The sequence below is a fragment of the Chiloscyllium punctatum genome, chromosome 46 (assembly GCF_047496795.1).
Source record: "Chiloscyllium punctatum isolate Juve2018m chromosome 46, sChiPun1.3, whole genome shotgun sequence".
Taxonomy (NCBI): domain Eukaryota; kingdom Metazoa; phylum Chordata; class Chondrichthyes; order Orectolobiformes; family Hemiscylliidae; genus Chiloscyllium; species Chiloscyllium punctatum.
The window spans coordinates 59,179,405-59,197,777 of NC_092784.1; the positions used below are offsets into that span (position 1 = coordinate 59,179,405).

Here is an 18,373-nt window from a genome sequence, read left to right on the forward strand (position 1 = left end):
TCAGAACGAGCTTTGTCAGACATCCACTGAGATTATATCCACAGTCATTGTTTGTCCTCTTTTGAAAAACACACAGTGTATTAAAAGGTTCAACATGTCCGTGAGTAATTTCAGGTTCTGATCTGTTATTATGACACATTAGGTTACATCCATCCATTCAAAACCTTCATTCTCTGGACAAACCATGGGAAGGGGCCTGAGCTCCTGACGTGGAGAGAAAATATTGGCATTTGTTTTCTAAACTGTTTGCAATGCTGGTGCCGAGAGTGTAGCTTTGGTAGTTTGGTTGTTTACCATCAGATCCTGCCTTCTGTCTTTTTTTGTCAAATCCTAAAAGCCTGTGTCAGCTTTTCTATGAACTGTTTCAATTCTGCAAAAGTGGGCACGGCTGGTCACGGAAGGTGAGTCATGTTTGGATTTTAGGAACTACTCTAGATTTTCCATATCACAGGCAGCATAAATTTACGCGGTCCCTTAATCTGCCCCTCACAACGCCAAGCATCACTCTCAGCAATGTCTTCCAGGATGACTGGAGGAAACAAATACGATGATTTCCAGCACTTCGAACTGGACAGTGATCAAAAGCAGTGGCAATCTCACCAGAGTGCAGGTAACGTTTGATGGTGCGAATTAATGTGTCAGGATGGGCACTCTTTGCCTGGGGTTTCCTGTTGAGGAAACAGTCATTAATGAGTGTTTTGAGACTAACGGGGAATTTTACCCAACACAGTCATTCCCAAGTCACTCTGAGTAATGTAAGAATCTGGGATATATGGAATGTAGCAATGAAAGTTTATAATAGCTCACTGATATTTACAACTATCACATTGGCAGACACACCAGGGTCTGCTGTCCTATTCAGCTGTTTGCTTCCTAAGACTAACATGCTTTCAGGGTCAAGTCATATTTCAAGGGTCCTTTGTTAAGAGGGAGTCTGAGATCTTTCTACCATCAGGTGATAGAGTAAAGAAAGATACAATCACAGACTAACTGTGACAGTGGTGAAAATCAGTAACATTTACTGCCATTGAGTGAGAGAGGGATGTTGTTCCTGAAGAAATCTTCTTCTATTACGTCTTCCTGTTGGTCGGGGAACATTCACATTTCATTCCAAATAGCTTGAACTCAAATTTCAAAACCGACAAAGTTCTGGTTTGGGTGGTAAGGGCTGTACCTCTGTGGTTTCGAGATTAACCACTGTCTGTCTATCCCTGTACACAGGCAAACAGTAAAGATCAATGATGCTGCAAAAATCAAAGTGCAGCAACATTTTCTCTCTCAGTCAGATGCCTGTTCATTATCAACAATCTCTCAGCATCTGCCTGTTTGCTGCCTTCTCCCCGACTGTGCAGTGGCACGAACCTCTCTCTTGCATAACCAGCATCAGTGTCAAATTCCGAAGGTTTCTTCAGCACTGAACTACGTGAAGGAGGGAGTCAGACAGGTGACTGAGAACCTGTTTAAACAATTATTCTCAAAGGAACACCTGAACATAGGAGAGTGTGGTGGGGAAGCAGAGAGCAATTGAAAAGGGGACTTTCAGAACACAGGACCCAGGAAAGCTTGGACTCAATGCTGGAGTGATAGGGAAAATATAAGATGGCAGAGCCTGGGGAGTAGAGATTTTGAAGGATCATTGGCTTGGAGGGAGTTATAGGAATAGAGAAGTTTTGGATGACCAGAAGATTAGATTCCCTACAGTGTGGAAACAGACCCTTCAGCCCAACAAATCCACACCGACCCTCCGAAGACTAACGCACCCAGACCCATTTCCCTCTGACTAATGCAGCTAACACGATGGGCGATTTAGCATGGCCAATTCACCTGACCTGCACACCTTTGGACTGTGGGAGGAAACTGGAGCACCCGGAGGAAACCCACGCAGACACGGGGAGAATGTGCAAAACCCACACAGACAGTCGCCTGAGGCGGGAATTAAACCCGGGTCCCTAGCGCTGTGAGGCAGCAGTGCGAAGATATAAAGGCATTATATAAACCAAGAGTTTATTTTACATGTATCAAAATGGAGATGTTTCTGTTGACTCTTTGTAAGGCTATGGAATTTTTGAATCTATGATTAAAAATGAGTTAATTTGGCATCAGTCATGTTGACTCTTTATTTTGAAGATTTTAATATTGTTCAATATAACATCCTAACCAGTGTCTGTTTGAACTTTCTCAGGCAATCCATTCAAATCAATCTCCTTTGGAAAAGTACTGATGTTCCTAATCTTCATTCTTCTGGGCGTCATCCTCATTGTCCTGATCATTGGAGGAGTTAAATGTGAGTAATTTCACACTTGGTGTCCACGTTCCTGGGAGGTGGGCAGACTGGCACTTATTGTTCTTGAGAAGGTGCTGATGGTGGGTTATGTTTCTCCAGTCACTGTGGCCAGTGTGCGGTGATGTTGGGCTTCCACCTAATTCAGAATGTAACAGATCGAAACCTGTCAATTCCTCTGAAATTTTGGGAGGTGACGTCGAAGGCTTTGTTGTGGGTAATTTGGTTTTGGAGAATTTCATTTCCAATCGCCCAGTCGGTAAATTCACTTTGCATCTACATTCTTGCTGATATCTCAGGGTCAGAGGTCAACAGGCGAGTGGAGGAGTTTCCATCTCAAAACCAGATACAGATTTCGCAAGCACTGGAGAACGGTAAGTGGAGCATCTATGAAATCAGGGTCTCTGTGAATTCATCAGTGAAATCAAGTTCATTGTGAATTTGTCAGTGAAATCAGTGTCATTGCAAATCCATCAGTGGAGTCAATGTCATTGTGAATTCATCAGTGAAATTAATTTTGATGTGAATTCAACAGTGAATCCATTGTATTGCAAATTCATCAATGGAATCAATTTCATTGTGAATTCATCAGAGAGATAAGTTTCATTGTGAATTTATTAGTGAAATCAGTTTTTTGCAAATTCATCAGTGGAATAAATGTCATTGTGAATTCATCAGTGAATTAAGTATCACTGAATTTATCATTAGTTGAATCAGTGTGATTATGGATTCACCTTCGGAATTGATTGATTGTGAATTCACCTGTCGAATCAGTTTCACTGGAGGAATTCCATCTGTCCCCTCCCCTAGCATCCCTGTCCACAGTAAAGGATAAATCATCAGAACCTCAGCCGCATTGCAACTCTTTAGCCATGTTAACAACATCTAGAACTTTTTGGAAGAAATGCTTAGAAGGACATATTTATTAGTCCTTGTTAATTTTAGTCAGCTGGGTTCAGTGGGCATTGTCAATTAAAAAGTCTTCTACTCTCAGTATCGATATGGAGCATGTGTGAAAGGGGCCGAGTGACAGTGGACGAGTGTGTAGAGCTCTCGATCAGATGTCACCTCTCACCTTCCTCTGTGTATCATCATGTTTAATGAAGCCTATTGCAGGTCACTGGCAGCAGTGTAGCTCTCACATGATTGCAACTCCACTAAACCCACAGCGTGAGATCAGGGTTCAGTTCCCCAGCAGCTGTGATGAAGCAAGCTGGGGTTTTAATCCCTCACATACTTAGTCACCAGTTCACAAACAATGTGAGTTCATTCTGTGGATTGTCACAGTGGAATGTGAACTCAAACACTGACTTGACCTGAAGCCAAGGCTCCCGTGTACCGGGATTGTAATCTCATTCAATAATTGTGTGCTATCTTGATGCCTATTGACTCTGAAGGTGGAGCAATGGACTCCAGTGGAACAAACCCAACAAAGAATTAAACGTGCAGGGCAGCCAGGGATTGGAGATTTGAGTATTGTATCTGACGAGAGGGACGTGAAAAGATTCTGGATGGTCTACAAGCATTTGTCATCTCAATACTCCTCCAAATCTGGCCTCTTACATTCCACAGGATGGATCGAGTTATCCATGCCCTACATTCTCTCCCTGAAGCTCTGCACCACACTATAGCTCACTCTCCTCCTTCAGGATTCTCTCTCAAACCTAACAGCTCTCAGCCGGCTCTCCTTCTTTTCTGGGAGTAACTGAGTGTCACATGATGCTGATAAAATACTCGAGTTAAAGTGGACGCTGGAAATCTGAAACAAGCACAGAGCACGCTGGAGAAACTCAGCGGAGGGAGAGAGAGAGAGAGAGAGAGAGTTAATGTTTCAACTTAATTCCCTCCCATGGGCGGCACGGTGGCACAGTGGTTAGCACTGCTGCCTCACAGCGCCAGAGACCTGGATTCAATTCCCGCCTCAGGCGACTGACTGTGTGGAGTTTGCACATTCTCCCCGTGTCTGCGTGGGTTTCCTCCGGGTGTTCCGGTTTCCTCCCACAGTCCAAAGATGTGCAGGTCAGGTGAATTGGTCATGCTAAATTGCCCGTAGTGTTAGGTAAGGGGTAGATATGGTGTAGGGGTATGGGTGGGTTGCGCTTCGGCGGGGCGGTGTGGACTTGTTGGGCCGAAGGGCCTGTTTCCACACTGTAAGTAATCTAATCTAATCTAATGGTATTGTGGGTCAACCCTAAAGCAGGTGGACTGCAGCAGTTCAAGAAGGTAGCACACCACCATCGACTCAAGGGGCAACCAGGGACGGGCAATAAATGCTGGCCAGGCACTGACACCTGCATCCCACAAAAGGAATAAAAGAAATGACTCCTCCTCAGACCTTTACCAGACTCGACACATTAACTCTCTATTCACAGATGCTGGTAAAACTCTCCTGTGAATTGCCTCAGGGTGTTTTACCTGCGTTAAAGGCACTATATCAAGGCAGTTGTTTTATGTTCTATACACCAGTCCTGTATAAACTCCCTTCCCCCTTTCCCTTTCTCAGGATCACTTCCAGCAGCTTAGACCTGGGGGTTGCCTTAACCTCCTGCAGGTCTCCATCCCTGTACAATCTGAACAGCACCAATCCCAGGCCACGCACACAGTGAGTCCTTCCCTGCAAATCCCAGCATCAGTTGGGATGAAGTGTTTTTCTGGGAGGTGCTGGGATTCATTTCCCTCATACCCCTGCACTGGAAACTCACAGTTTAAATCAGAGTGGTGCTGGAAAAGCACAGCAGGTCAGGCAGCATCCGGGGAGCAGGAAAATTGACGTTTCGGGCATAGGCCTTCATCAGGAATTTTTTGTGGAAACTCACAGTCATTCTGTCCGAATTCTTGCCTTGGCTCAAATTTTAATTCGTTTCTCGCATTTTAGTTTTGGAGAAATCAGACCTGAAAGATATCATGCTGCAATTCCAGGATGAAGTGACACGGATGGAGGATCGAGGTGAGTGGGATCATATAGCATCAACAGAATGGCAGCATGCGAAATACTGAGCAAAGTTTCAGGCACAGATATCACTATCTGTCATCTCTGCAGCTCCCCCTCACCAAGTGAATAGGTTGAAAGGGCTCAGAAAAGATTTTCAAGGATGTTGCTGGAGTTTTACAAAGTTAAAAATCACACCACACCAGGTTACAGACCAACAGGTTTATTTGGAAGCACTAGCTTTTGGAGTGCTGCTCCTTCATCAGGTGGTTGTGGAGTATAAGATCGTAAACACAGAATTTATAGCAAAAGTTTACAGTGTGATGTAACTGAAATTTTGTATTGAAAAAGACCTGGAGTGTTTGTTAAGTCTCTCATCTTTTAGAATGACCATGTTGGTTTCAGTTCCTTCTGGGGTTGGAGGGTTTGAGCTATAGGGAGAGGCTGAACAGGCTGGGGCTGTTTTCCCTGGAGCATCGGAGGCTGAGGGGCGACCTTATAGAGGTTTATAAAATCATGAGGGACATGGATAGGGGAAATAGGCAAAGTCTTTTCCCTGGGGTCGGGGAGTCCAGAACTAGAGGGCATAGGTTCAGGGTGAGAGGGGAAAGATATAAAAGAGACCTAAGGGGCAACATTTTCTTGCAGAGGGTGGTACGTGTATGGAATGAGCTGCCAGAGGAAGTGGTGGAGGCTGGTACAATTGCAACATTTAAGAAGCATTTGGATGGGTATATGAATAGGAAGGGTTTGGAGGGATATGGGCCGGGTGCTGGCAGGTGGGAGTAGATTAATTTAGGATATCTGGCTGGCATGGACAGGTCGGACTGAAGGGTCTGTTTCAGTGCTGTACATCTCTGTGACTCTAGTTCCCTCAGACATTCTCCATGTATGGTCAAATATCAGTTCTGAAATAGTCAACTGAGACAGGATGCCAATTCATGGAAGATTTCAGGGAACATCTCTGGGACACACACATTAAACAACCCCACGTCCCTGTGACCAACTACTTCAACTCCCCCTCCTACTCGCCAAAGGACATGCAAGTCCTGGGCCTCCTCCAGCACCAAATCAAAGCCACCTGCCTACTGGAGGAATAATGCCTCATCTTCCATCTTGGGACCTTTCAGCCACATGGCATCAACATTGACTTCACTAGTTTCCAAAACTCCCCCTTCTCCCACTCCATCCCAGAACGAACCCTCCAAATTGGCACCGCTCTCTTGAACTGTCTCACCTGTACATCTTCCTTCCCACCTATCTGCCCCACCTTCCCCTCTGACCTATCACTATCACCTCCCCCCCCACCAATGTCTCCCTATTGCCTTTCCAGCCACTTCACCCCCACCCCCACCCCCACCCTCCTATTTATCCCTCAAACCCCCTCCCCCACCACATTCTTGATGCCCAAAATAGCAGGGCTTGAATGGAGTCTGAAGTGCCGTCAGCCTCCTGGGTTCAGAGTGAAAGTAATTCCTGTTGGAGTGAGGGTCAGTCTCCTGCAGGTGGCAGCAGCTCCCCACTGGCTGGAGATGTGAGAGCATCTGACTCAATGGGGCAGGATCATCAACAGAAAGAGAGAGAGAAAATGTGAGGGAGGAAAACAGAGTGGGGAGGGAGAGGGAGGCAAGAGACGGAGAAATACAGACAGCGAGGAAAAAGGAGAGAGGGAGGGAAAGAGGGAGGATGAGGGAAACACAGAGAGAGGGGGAGACAGAGGGAAGGAACCAGATACAGAGAGGGAAAGGGAGAGATGAAAAAATCAGTCTGTTATATCCAACCTTATCAAATCCCTTACTCCAGGTGGACGACATTCACATCAACCCTCCTTGTTACTTCCTCAAAATGTTCTATTACGTTAGTAAAACACAGCCTTCCCTTAACAAAGCCATTCTGCCCCTCCCTGATTAATGTGTGCCTTTTTAAATGACATTTTATCCTGTTGTGTAGAGGTGATTCAGACACTTTTCCCACCACCCAGGATCAGACTGGTCAACTTATAGTAATTTGGCTTATTCCCCATCTCCATTTTAACCAAGGCTACAACATTTAGATTTCTCCAGCCCTCTGGGTAGCTCCCCTATGCTGAGTGAGGATTGCAAAGTGATCCTCAGAGCATCTACCATTTCCTCCCTGGCTTCCTTTAACTGCCAGGATACAATACTGCCAGCCTGGGGGGGGAAATGTGTCCACCTTTGAGGAAGGTCAGTCCCTCTCAGACTGCTCTTGACATTCAGTTTATTGTATTTCAGATTTCCCTCTCTTTCTGTTGAATGAGACTGTCTACACATCCCCTTCCTTTGTGAAGGCTCATCATTAAGAACCTGGCCCCATCTTCTGCATCTCACACAAGTTCCCATGAACGTCCTGATAGACCCAACCCTTGTCTTAGTCTTCCTTTTGCTCTTAATGCACTGAATAAACACCTTTGTATCTTCTTTGATTTTGCCCTCTAATATTTTCTGATGTCCTTTTTTGTCTTCTGAGATTTCCTTTTTATACGCCCAACACTGTGCCTTCTATATTTCTCTGGGACTTCTGCAGAATTAAGGGTTTTTTTTGAGAGTGTCATCCGCTCTATTTTTCTTCTTGCCCTTACCCTGTGTGCACCTGGAATCCCCTACTGCCTGCTCTGAGCTTGTCCTGTCTGAATCCACTCTAAGTTTCCCACCACCCTGCCTCAACCTCAATGAAACCATTTCCCACAGCGTGAGCATATCTTCCCTGTGAGAACCTACAACCCAGTCCTGCTCAGGTACAGACAGTTCGGCCTCTACAGGTCCCATGCTCCGCAGAGCCAGTTCCAAATACCCGAGATATCTGACACTTGCCCCTCCTACACTAGCTTTTCAACCGCACCCCGGAACCCTCCAGTCTGTCTCCACTCCCTGATTGCACGTGGAACTGGGAATTATCCAGAAATTAGTGTTTTAGGCAACATGCCTTTCAAACTCCCTCCTGGATCCCTGAATCTGTTTCCAGGACCTCGCCCTTTCCTACCCAAGTCATTTGGAACAATGTTTGACCTTGATCCCTGACTGTTCACCCTCCCTCTTCAGAATGTCTTATATCCTTGACCCTGGCACCAGGTAGGCACAGAAGCACACCGACCTGGACTCACATCTGTCACCGCAGAAACACTCCCAAAACGCCGAGCAAAACTGCTCTTCCCTCTTCTACCTTCCTTGCTTGTACAGCAGAGCCACCCATGGTGCCATGAACTTGGATCTGAATCCACTCTTCTGGGGAACCAGCACCCTCCCCGTTATTCCAAACAGCAAACCGTTTTGTGTGTGGGTCCCCAGGGCATTTCTGAATGAACCCCCTGTCCTCATGGACTGTTGGGTGGGCAGGCAGTTTCTCTCTGTGGTCATGCTGCTCATGTGTGGTGTGACCATCTCCCTGAACATGCCTTCCATGTAGCTCTCAGCCTGCTGAGGAAACCCCAGGGATTTCAGCTGCCATTCAAGACCTGACACTTGGAGCTCAGCTTGCTGCAGCTGCTATCACTTCCTGTCACAATCTTCACTTTCACCTATGAGAGGGCACAAATTCCACATGACCAAACTGTCCTGTCATACCTTAGCACAGTTTACCTATGCAACTTTATTTTACTTTAGTTTACTTGCATTAACTTAATTCTAATTTGTGTGTCTGTTAGTGTGTGATTTAGTATGTTTGTGTGTATGGGATGCGTGTGTATCAGCACGTGTGTGTGTGAGTGTATGTGCATCTATGTGCATGTTTGTTTGTGTGTGTGAGTGCCTGTTTGTGTCTGCATATGTGTGTATTAGTCTGTGTGTGTGTCTGTCTGTATGTATGTGTGTGTGTGTTTGGGTGTATGTGTGTGTCCATGAGTTTGAGTGCGTGAGTGTTTGTGTGTGTATATCTGTCTATGCAAGTGTACGTGTTTGTATCTGTCTGTGTGAGTGTATGTGTGTGTGAGTCTATGTGTGTGAGTGTTTGTGTATGTATTTGTCTGTGTGAGTGTATGTGTGTGTGAGTCTATGTGTGTGAGTGTTTGTGTATGTATTTGTCTGTGTGAGTGTGTGTGTGTGAGTGCATGTGTGTGAGTGCATGTGTGTGTAAGTGTATGTGTGCGTGAGTGTTTGTGTGTGTGTATGTGTGCGTGAGTGTATGTGTGTGTATCTGTCTGTGTGTGTATCTGTATGCGTGAGTGCATGTGTGTGTAAGTGTATGTGTGTGTGAGTGTTTGTGTATCTGTCTGTGTGTGTATCAGTCTGTGTGAGTGTACGTGCGTGTGAGTGTATGTGTGCGTGAGTGTTTGTGTGTGTGTATGCGTGCGTGAGTGTATGTGTGTGTGAGTGTGTGTGTATCTGTCTGTGTGTGTATCTGTCTGTGTGTGTGAGTGTTTGTGTGTGTATTTGTCTGTGTGAGTGTATGTGTGTGAGTGCATGTGTGTGTAAGTGTATATGTGCGTGAGTGTTTGTGTGTGGTCTGTGTATATATCTGTCTGTGTGAGTGTATGTGTGTGTGAGTGTTTATGTGTGTATATGTGTGCGTGAGTGTTTGTGTGTGTATCTGTGTGTGTGTGTGTGTGTGTGTGTTTAGGTTTGCATGTTACTGTGTATTTATCACGCCTTCTGATCGATACTAGATTTCATTTTGCTGTTTAGTTTTGGCTGCATTTTCGAACAAGATGACTAACTTCATGAGCAAGATCTCCATGAAAATCGAAATGCTGCCAGAACCCGGTGAGTTTTAAAGTTGAAGATTGAATTAAAGTGAGTGTTTGTTTCTGTAAATCACAAGGATTAAATAACAAGTGAACAGAAATGGAAATTGCTGGAGAAACCCAGCAGGTCTGGGGCAGCATCTGTGGAGAGAGAAACAGTTCACATTTCGAGTCCAGTGACCGTCCAGAACTAGAGGGCAAAGGTTTAGGATGAGAGGGGAAAGATATAAAAGAGACCTAAGGGGCAACTTTTTCACACAGAGGGTGGTACGTGTATGGAATGAGCTGCCAGAGGATGTAGTGGAGGCTGGTACAATTGCAACATTTAAAAGGCATCTGGATGGGTATATGAATAGGAAGGGTTTGGAGGGATATGGGCCGGGTGCTGGCAGGTGGGACTAGATTGGGTTGGGATATCTGGTCGGCATGGACGGGTTGGACTGAAGGGTCTGTTTCCATGTTGTACATCTCTATGACTCTAAAACAGATCCATCGCAGAAGCTGCCAGACCTGCTGAGTTTCTCCAGCAATTTCTGCGTGTGTTTCAGATTTCCAGCATCTTACTTTATTTTAAAATAATGTTTTATTTTAAATAATTGCTTTATTTTAAATAATGAGTGATCTGGTCGAGTGAACGGGAGGGGGTCCCGCTGCACCCTCTCTGATTGGTGAGCTAGCTTTGGTGCCATGATTTATTCACAAGTCAGGAGGCCGTCCTACTGGACTGGGTCAGGTTGGCAGCCAAGGTAGGAAACTACAGAAAGAGCAACTTACTCTAAGCACTTAAAGATATGAATGAAGCCAAGACAGGAACTCACTGTTTAAAGAATGGGAGCTAATGTTTTCAATGGTCTTCGCTATGACCCAGGACGCCCAATGGGATGGCTGTTAGTGGTGCAGTGATGGGAATGGGGAGGCCACTGTTAAAAGGAAGTCATTAGAATGTGTTGAATCCCTGTCAAACTGAAACTGTTTCACACAATTCTCATTCCATTGTTGATTTGTCCTCTCAGTATTGACGATTCAGTGTGAAATCAGACATGATCAAACAGCACGGCAGGTACGATATGTCTGATGGTCTGATTGGATTCCTGTACCTTATCTCCTCAATTTTCTACAGCATGCCAGAACCTTCAGTGCCCGCGGTATTGGGTAAACTTCAATGACAGCTGTTACTACTTTTCAACTCAAGAAGCCTCATGGAACTCCAGCAAGACATACTGCTCCCTGCGACACTCCTACCTTGTCAGCATTAACACAGCTGAAGAGCAGGTGATGTTACACTGACACATTGGACACTGGTTCAGCTATCTGTTCAAGGCTGCATTGCAAAGACTTTCCAGATATAAAGCAGTCCCACTTTTGTTGAGCAAAGCTATTAGAAGAATCGTAGACTCTCTACAGCGCAAATAGAGGCCATTCAGCCCAGCAAGTCTGCACTGACCCTCCAAAGACCATCCCACCCAGATCCACTCCTCCACATTATCCATGGCTAATCCATCTAGGCTACACATCCCTGGACACTATGAGGCAATTTAGAATGGTCAATCCCCTAAACTGCACATAGAGTCATAGAATCTTACAGCACAAAAACAGACCCTTTGGTCCAATTATCTATGCCAACAATGATCCTAAACTAAACTAGTCCCACCTGTGCTTGGCCCATTTCCCCCCAAACCTTTCCTATTCATGTCCTTATCCAAACGTTTTTTAAACGTTGTAACTGTACTCACATCCACTCATTCTACAATCAAACCACTCTCTGTTTCAGAAAATTACCCTCGAAGCGTTAGATTGGTCTCTCTCTCTCTCTCTCTCTGTCACTCTCTCTCTCTCTCTCTCTCTCTCTCTCTGTCTCTCTCTCTGTCTCTCTCTCTCTCTCTCTGTCTCTCTCTCTCTCTCTGTCTCTCTCTGTCTCTCTCTCTCTCTCTGTCTGTCTCTCTCTCTCTCTCTCTGTCTCTCTCTCTCTGTTTCTCTCTGTCTCTCTCTCTCTCTCTTTCTCTCTCTCTGTCTCTCTCTGTCTCTCTCTCTCTCTCTCTCTCTGTCTCTCTCTCTCTCTGTCTCTCTCTCTCTCTCTCTCTGTCTCTCTCTCTCTCTGTCTCTCTCTGTCTCTCTGTCTCTCTCTGTCTCTCTCTCTCTCTCTGTCTCTGTCTCTCTCTGTCTCTCTCTCTCTCTCTCTGTCTCTCTCTCTGTCTCTCTCTCTCTCTCTCTCTCTGTCTCTCTCTCTCTCTGTCTCACTCTCTCTCTCTCTCTCTGTCTCTCTCTCTGTCTCTCTCTGTCTCTCTCTGTCTCTCTCTCTCTCTCTCTCTCTGTCTCTCTCTCTCTCTCTCTTCTCCATAGATGCTGTCTGACCCACTGTGATTTCCAGCATTTGTTGTTTTCAGTCCAGCTTATCCAGCCCATGTTTAAGACTCAAACCCTCCTTTGCTGGCCACATTCTGGTAAATCTTTTCTGAGCCCTCTCCAGTTTAACGAGATCCTTCCTATTACAGAGCGACCGAAACCATACATTCCAGAGAAGACCTCACCAACATCCTGTACAACCTCAACGTGACAATAACTCCCATACTCAACAGTCTGAGCAATGAAGGCAAGCTGCTAAATGCCTTCTCACCTACCCTGTTTCCCTCTGACGGAAACTTCAAAGAACTATGTGCCTGAATCCCTAGGTCTCTCTGTTCTACAGCACTACCCATAACTCTACCATTAACTGTATAAGTCCTGCCCTTGTTTGCATTCCCAAAATGCAATACCTCACCTTGATCCAAATGAAACTCCATCCTCAGCCCATTGATCAAGATCTCTTTTGTAATCTTAGGTAACCTTCTTCACTGTTCACTATACCATCAATGTTGGTGTCACCTTTGGACTGTGAGAGGAACCCCACATCGAGAAAACATGCAGACTCCACACAGACAGCCACCTGAGGGTAGAGTCAAACCGAGCTCCCTGGTGCTGTGAGGTGGCAGTGCTAACCAGTGAGCCACTGTGCCACACGCCTATTAACAGCTATGGAAACCAAGGCTGGTGAATGGAGCTTCGGTTGCAGGCCAGTTCTGAGCTGACTGAGTGATGAAGCAGGTTGAGGAGATGCACAGCCTCTTCCTGTGCCTGTGTGGCCTCTAACTGAGGCTGCTATGGAGGCATGATCAGGATAATGTGGGGCGGTGACGTGGCATTGTAAAGGGGGAACAGACCAGTTTGTAAGAATGCGCATGTCCGTTTCAAAGCCAGATCCACTTTCTTTCCAAGAAATTATCAGAATTCCACTGTTGTGACACTTTTGAAGCCCCCAGCCCTTCGCACGAATTCATCCAGAGCCAATCACAATCATAAGAGAATCTCTTATTCTGACTGGATGATCTTTGACCATCAGTCAAAACTCTTTATGTCCTGTAATTTTGCCAAAGGTGAACAAATACATCCAGGGAGGAATACTGTTGAGAATACATGATCGATTGTTGTGTCCAGGAGATTAATCTTCAATTCTTCCTGCCACCAGAGATATTCTGGAGGGCTGGTAATTTGAGAGTTAATCCTGCAGCAAAGATCTTCCAGTCTGTGAATCACTCTTTCTGTTTTCGTCCCTTGCAGCACTTTCTTCAAGTGGAGAGTAACTCCAAATCATACTGGATTGGTCTGCATGATTTCGAGACCGAGGACAATTGGCATTGGGAGGATGGCACAGACTACAAGACCAGTCCAAAGTAAATTCATTGAAGGTTTACAAAATGTTGGAGGGTGGTGGCCTGATTGACTTAAAAGACCGTGTTCATTTATCGAAAGGCTTTAGAAAAAGGAAGTCTTGACCCAGAGAGTGGGGAACCTGCGGAATTCTCTGCTGCAGAAGGTGGTTGAGGCTAAAACATTGAATGTTGCCAAGGAGGAGTTGGATATCTAAAGGGATCAAAGGGTATGGGGAGAAAGTGGGAACAGGGTGGGGACTGAGTTGGATGATCAGGTTTGACTTTATAGGATGGTGGCGCAAGCTCAAAGGGCCGAATGGCCTACTCACGCTCCTGTTTTCACTGATTCACTGTTTATTTCAGCAGACATTTATAAAATAATGAGAGGTTTCTATAGAGTTCATGGGAGGTGCCTTTTCCCTAGGATGGGGGATTTGAAGACTAGGGGGAGCGTATTTTGAATGTGAGAAGGGAGAGATTTAAAAAAGACACGAGGGGCAAATATATTACACAAAGGGTGGTTTACGTGAGGAATGAACTTCCTGAGGAAGTGGGTACAGTTACAACGTTTGAAGCCATTTGGATAAGTCCATGAATAGGAAAGGTTTGGAGGGATATGGGCCAGGAGCAGGCAGGTGGGACTGGGTTGGTTTGAAATTACAGTGCCCCCCGTACCTGTGGGGAATACATTCCAAGATCTACTGCAGAAGCCTGAAACTGCGGATAGGTGCGAAGCCATTCACTTCAATGGGAAACATACCTTCCCAGCAGCCCCCACTCCCTGGTTCTGGAACATTCCCTTTTATAAGTTCAGGCCGGGGTAAACCATGGGTAACTGAAACCATGGTAACTGGATCTGCAGATACAGGGGGTCGCCCTGTATGTTCGGCATGGACTGGTTTTACTGAGGGTCTGCTTCTGTGCTCAATGAGTCTGTGACTCTAAAAGTAAATGATTCAATACTCAAACGCAGTTGCACTCCCATTATTGAAAATATTCCCAGAGATGAATATTGTTTTGAAACAATTAATATTTTGTCACAAGGAAATGTAACCTTCTATGCACGGTGGCTCAGTGGTTAGCACTGCTGCCTCACAGCACCAGGGACCAGGGTTCAATTCCCGCCTCGGGTGACTGACTGTGTGGAGTTTGTACATTCTCCCCGTGTCTGCGTGGGTTTCCTCCGGGTGCTCCGGTTTCCTCCCACGGTCCAAAGATATGCAGGCCAGGTGAATTGGCCATGTTAAATTGCCCATAGTGTTAGGTGCATTTGTCAGAGGGAAATGGGTCTGGGTGGGTTACTGTTTGGAGGGTCGGTGTGGAGTTGTTGGGCCTAAGGGCCAGTTTCCACACTGTAGAGAATCTAATCTAATCTAATGACAGACAGAGTCTGCCCAATATATAGGATCATCCTGAGGATGTGAGTCCCATATTTTAGTAAAGCATCCTGGGAACTATTTCATTGAGCAGGCTCCCCCTTTAAATGATATTCATTTTGTTTTAAACATCTAATCAGACAGACAGCCTGCTCAGACCCGAAATCTTGCCCCCCTTGATTTCTGAGCAGCCTCTCTCTCTGACTGGGATAACCTCTGTGTTTGTGTGTGAAGGTTTCCACCATCTCCCTCAGGTTACACCAGCCCTGCCTCGGGCACACTGAGCCCAGTCAAACGGCACAGCGCAGATTTGCAGCTGTCAATGGCTCCCGTGGGAAGGAAGGAGACTTGTGCAGTAGGCATGTCCTTCCTGCTGGCCAGCTGGAGACCCAGAATGGGGGGAGACGGAGGGTATACAGACTCAAGGTGACAATGTGTTCCTGTGAAACTGGAAGGTGTCAGCTGTAAATCACCTCTCCCGCGAACCAAGCAGTAACTATTAGGGTGGCTCAGTGGTTAGCACTGCTGCCTCACAGCACCAGGGACCCAGGTTCAATTCCAGCCTCAGGTGACTCTCTGTGTGGAGTTTGCACATTCTCCCCGTGTCTGCGTGGGTTTCCTCCGGGTGCTCCAGTTTCCTCTCACAATCTAAAGATGTGCAGGTTAGGGTGGATTGGCCATGCATAGTGGGTCAATTTGGTGGGTTATCCATGGGGATAGAGTAGAGGTCTGGGTGGGATAGCTCTTGGGAGGGTTGATGCAGACTCAATGAGTCAAATGACCTGTTTCTATACTGTTGGGATTCTAGGCTAACATTACTTCCTGTGTAATCTCCTTATTCCAGCCTTGTCATCACCGTTGTGTGTTTTTGTGTTTAAAGGTTTTGGGATGAAGGAGAACCCAACAACGTTGATGATGAGGATTGTGCCCACATCAACCACAAAACACTGTGGAATGACAACAGGTGCTCTGTGAAACTCTCCTTCATCTGCGAGAAAAACAGCAAGCCAAACAAAATTCCTGATCAGTTGGATTGAATTGAATTGAATTTATTTTCACGTGTACCAAGGCACAGTGAAAAGGATGGACATCACCGTAATATACACAATGTTCTCTGACTCAGTTAGTTAGCATTTTTGATTTGGAGATGCCGGTGTTGTACTGGGATGTGCAAAGTTAAAAATCACACAACACCAGGTTATAGCCCAACAGGTTTAATTGGAAGCACTAGCTTTCGGAGCGCTGTTCCTTCATCAGGTCGTTCATCACTATCACCTGGTGGTTCATCACTACCACCTGGTGGTTCATCACTATCACCTGGTGGTTCATCACTACCACCTGGTGGTTCATCACTACCACCTGGTGGTTCATCACTATCACCTGGTGGTTCATCACTACCACCTGGTGGTTCATCACTATCACCTGGTGGTTCATCACTACCACCTGGTGGTTCATCACTATCATCTGGTGGTTCATCACTACCACCTGGTGGTTCATCACTACCACCTGGTGGTTCATCACTACCACCTGGTGGTTCATCACTATCACCTGATGAAGGAGCGACGCTCCAAAAGCCAGTGCTTCCAATTAAACCTGTTGGGCTATAACCTGGTGTTGTGTGATTTGTAAGTTAGCATTTAGAATGTGCCATATTTTTAGGGCACTGTGCTCAACTCACCTCAGCTGTGCCAAGTGCTACAGTCACCCCTGGCACAGGTTTCTTTGCATTACAACAGCAACAACATTTCAAAAGTAGCAATCAACTCACGGATGTGTAAAAAGCTATAGAAATGCAAGTCTTCCTAATTTTAATTCCATGTGACTATCGCAACTGTTTGCAGTCTGTCTGTTTTTATACAATGATTATTTCACAGTTGACTGAATAACAATAAATCAGTAATATTTTTGAAGATTCATTTTGTTTTGTTTTTTTGATTATTATTGATTTATTCCTGTCATATTTCCAGTCAGTTAAGTCAATTCATTAAATTTATGAGATAGTGATTAATTCTAAGGTATAAATTTTCTTTAAGACTGTGTGAGTGTGTATTTGTGTTGTATATGAGAGAGTGTGTTAATATGGATATGACAAGAGTGCCGTTAGCAGGACAATTCCACGATGGGGCTCTGAAGGAATACTCTGCTAAACCTTACCAGGTATCCCTGCCCTCTACTGACCTCCCTCTTCTCAATTATCGCCATCCAGTCATCTGCGCCTTACCCCAGCAGGAAGCAATAGACCAATTCTCATCCAAGAATCAGAGGCCTCCACTGCTTCTCCCTCCTTGAGCTGTGAGCCCATGTCAGTGGTACACTCAATGGTTTGTGACTCTGAGCCAAGTGAGCCATCAAGATGAAAGTCTCTGCATTGGTTAGGCCACAGGTGGAAGATTTTATGCTGTCCTGGTCACCACATTACAGGAAAGGAATAATTGCTAGAGAGACAGACAGAGAGAGAGAGAGAGAGAACCAAAGAGATTTACAGGATTGTTTACATGATCGGGGCTGAAATGTGCAGGAAAGCTTGACTAGGCTTGGCTTGATTTCTAGAATGCACAGTTGGCTTATTCAGCTTGGTGCAGACTCAATGGGCTGAAAGGTCTCCTTAGATGCTGGAATTTCTTGAAGGTTTTGTTTTATTTCTGAAATGTTTGCATTGATTTTGCTCAGTTTAGGCAATCAGATCATTTATTGACACTTCAGTCATGTTCATAACAAATCACAAACATGTGTGTCAGCTTTTCTCGAAACAGTTTCAATTCAGCAAGAGTGGACTTGGCTGGAAACAGAGGGTGAGTCACGTTTGAATTTTAGAAACTGCAGTTAATTTTCCATATCAGACACAACATAAAGTTAAGCAGTCCCCTATCTACTCCACTTTCTGCATTGTCTTCCAGAATGGTTGTAGAACACAATTACAATTATTTTGAGAACTTTGATCTAGATCGTGAATAAAAGCAGCAGCAAGCCCAGCAGAGTGCAGGTAAATTTTGATGCTGCATTTGGGGTTGGGATGTGTGTTGTTCGTGTTATCAGAGAAGCCAGTCCACTACATTATTATAGAGTCAACGAGTCAAACAGCCACAGAAACAGACTCTTCGGTCTAACCAGTCCATGCTGACCATAATCTCAAACTAAACTAGTCCCATCTGCCTGCTCCTGGCCCATATCCCTCCAAACCTTTACTATTCATGGACTTATCCAAATGTCTTTTAAATGTTGTAACTGTACCTGCATCCATCACTTCCTCGGAAAGTTCATTCCACACACAAACCATCCTCCGTGCAAAGCATTTTCCCCTCATACCTTTTTTTAAATCTTTCTTTTCTCGCACCAAAAATGTGCCCTTTGGTCTTGAAATCCATGAGCTTAGGGAAAAGACACCTGCCATTAACCCTACCTATA

General features: G+C 45.4%; 1 protein-coding gene across 1 annotated transcript; it reads left to right on the top strand.

The window, feature by feature from the left end:
* Positions 1-462: 462 nt before the first annotated feature.
* On the top strand, positions 463-16,884 carry LOC140468163 (CD209 antigen-like protein C). Its single transcript, XM_072564382.1, has 8 exons — positions 463-610; positions 2,183-2,284; positions 2,581-2,655; positions 5,157-5,228; positions 9,848-9,925; positions 11,027-11,178; positions 13,501-13,613; positions 15,849-16,884. The coding sequence occupies exons 1-8, from the start codon at positions 514-516 to the stop codon at positions 16,003-16,005; spliced, it is 846 nt and encodes a 281-aa protein (XP_072420483.1). The 5' UTR covers positions 463-513; the 3' UTR covers positions 16,006-16,884.
* The last annotated feature ends 1,489 nt before the right edge of the window (positions 16,885-18,373 follow it).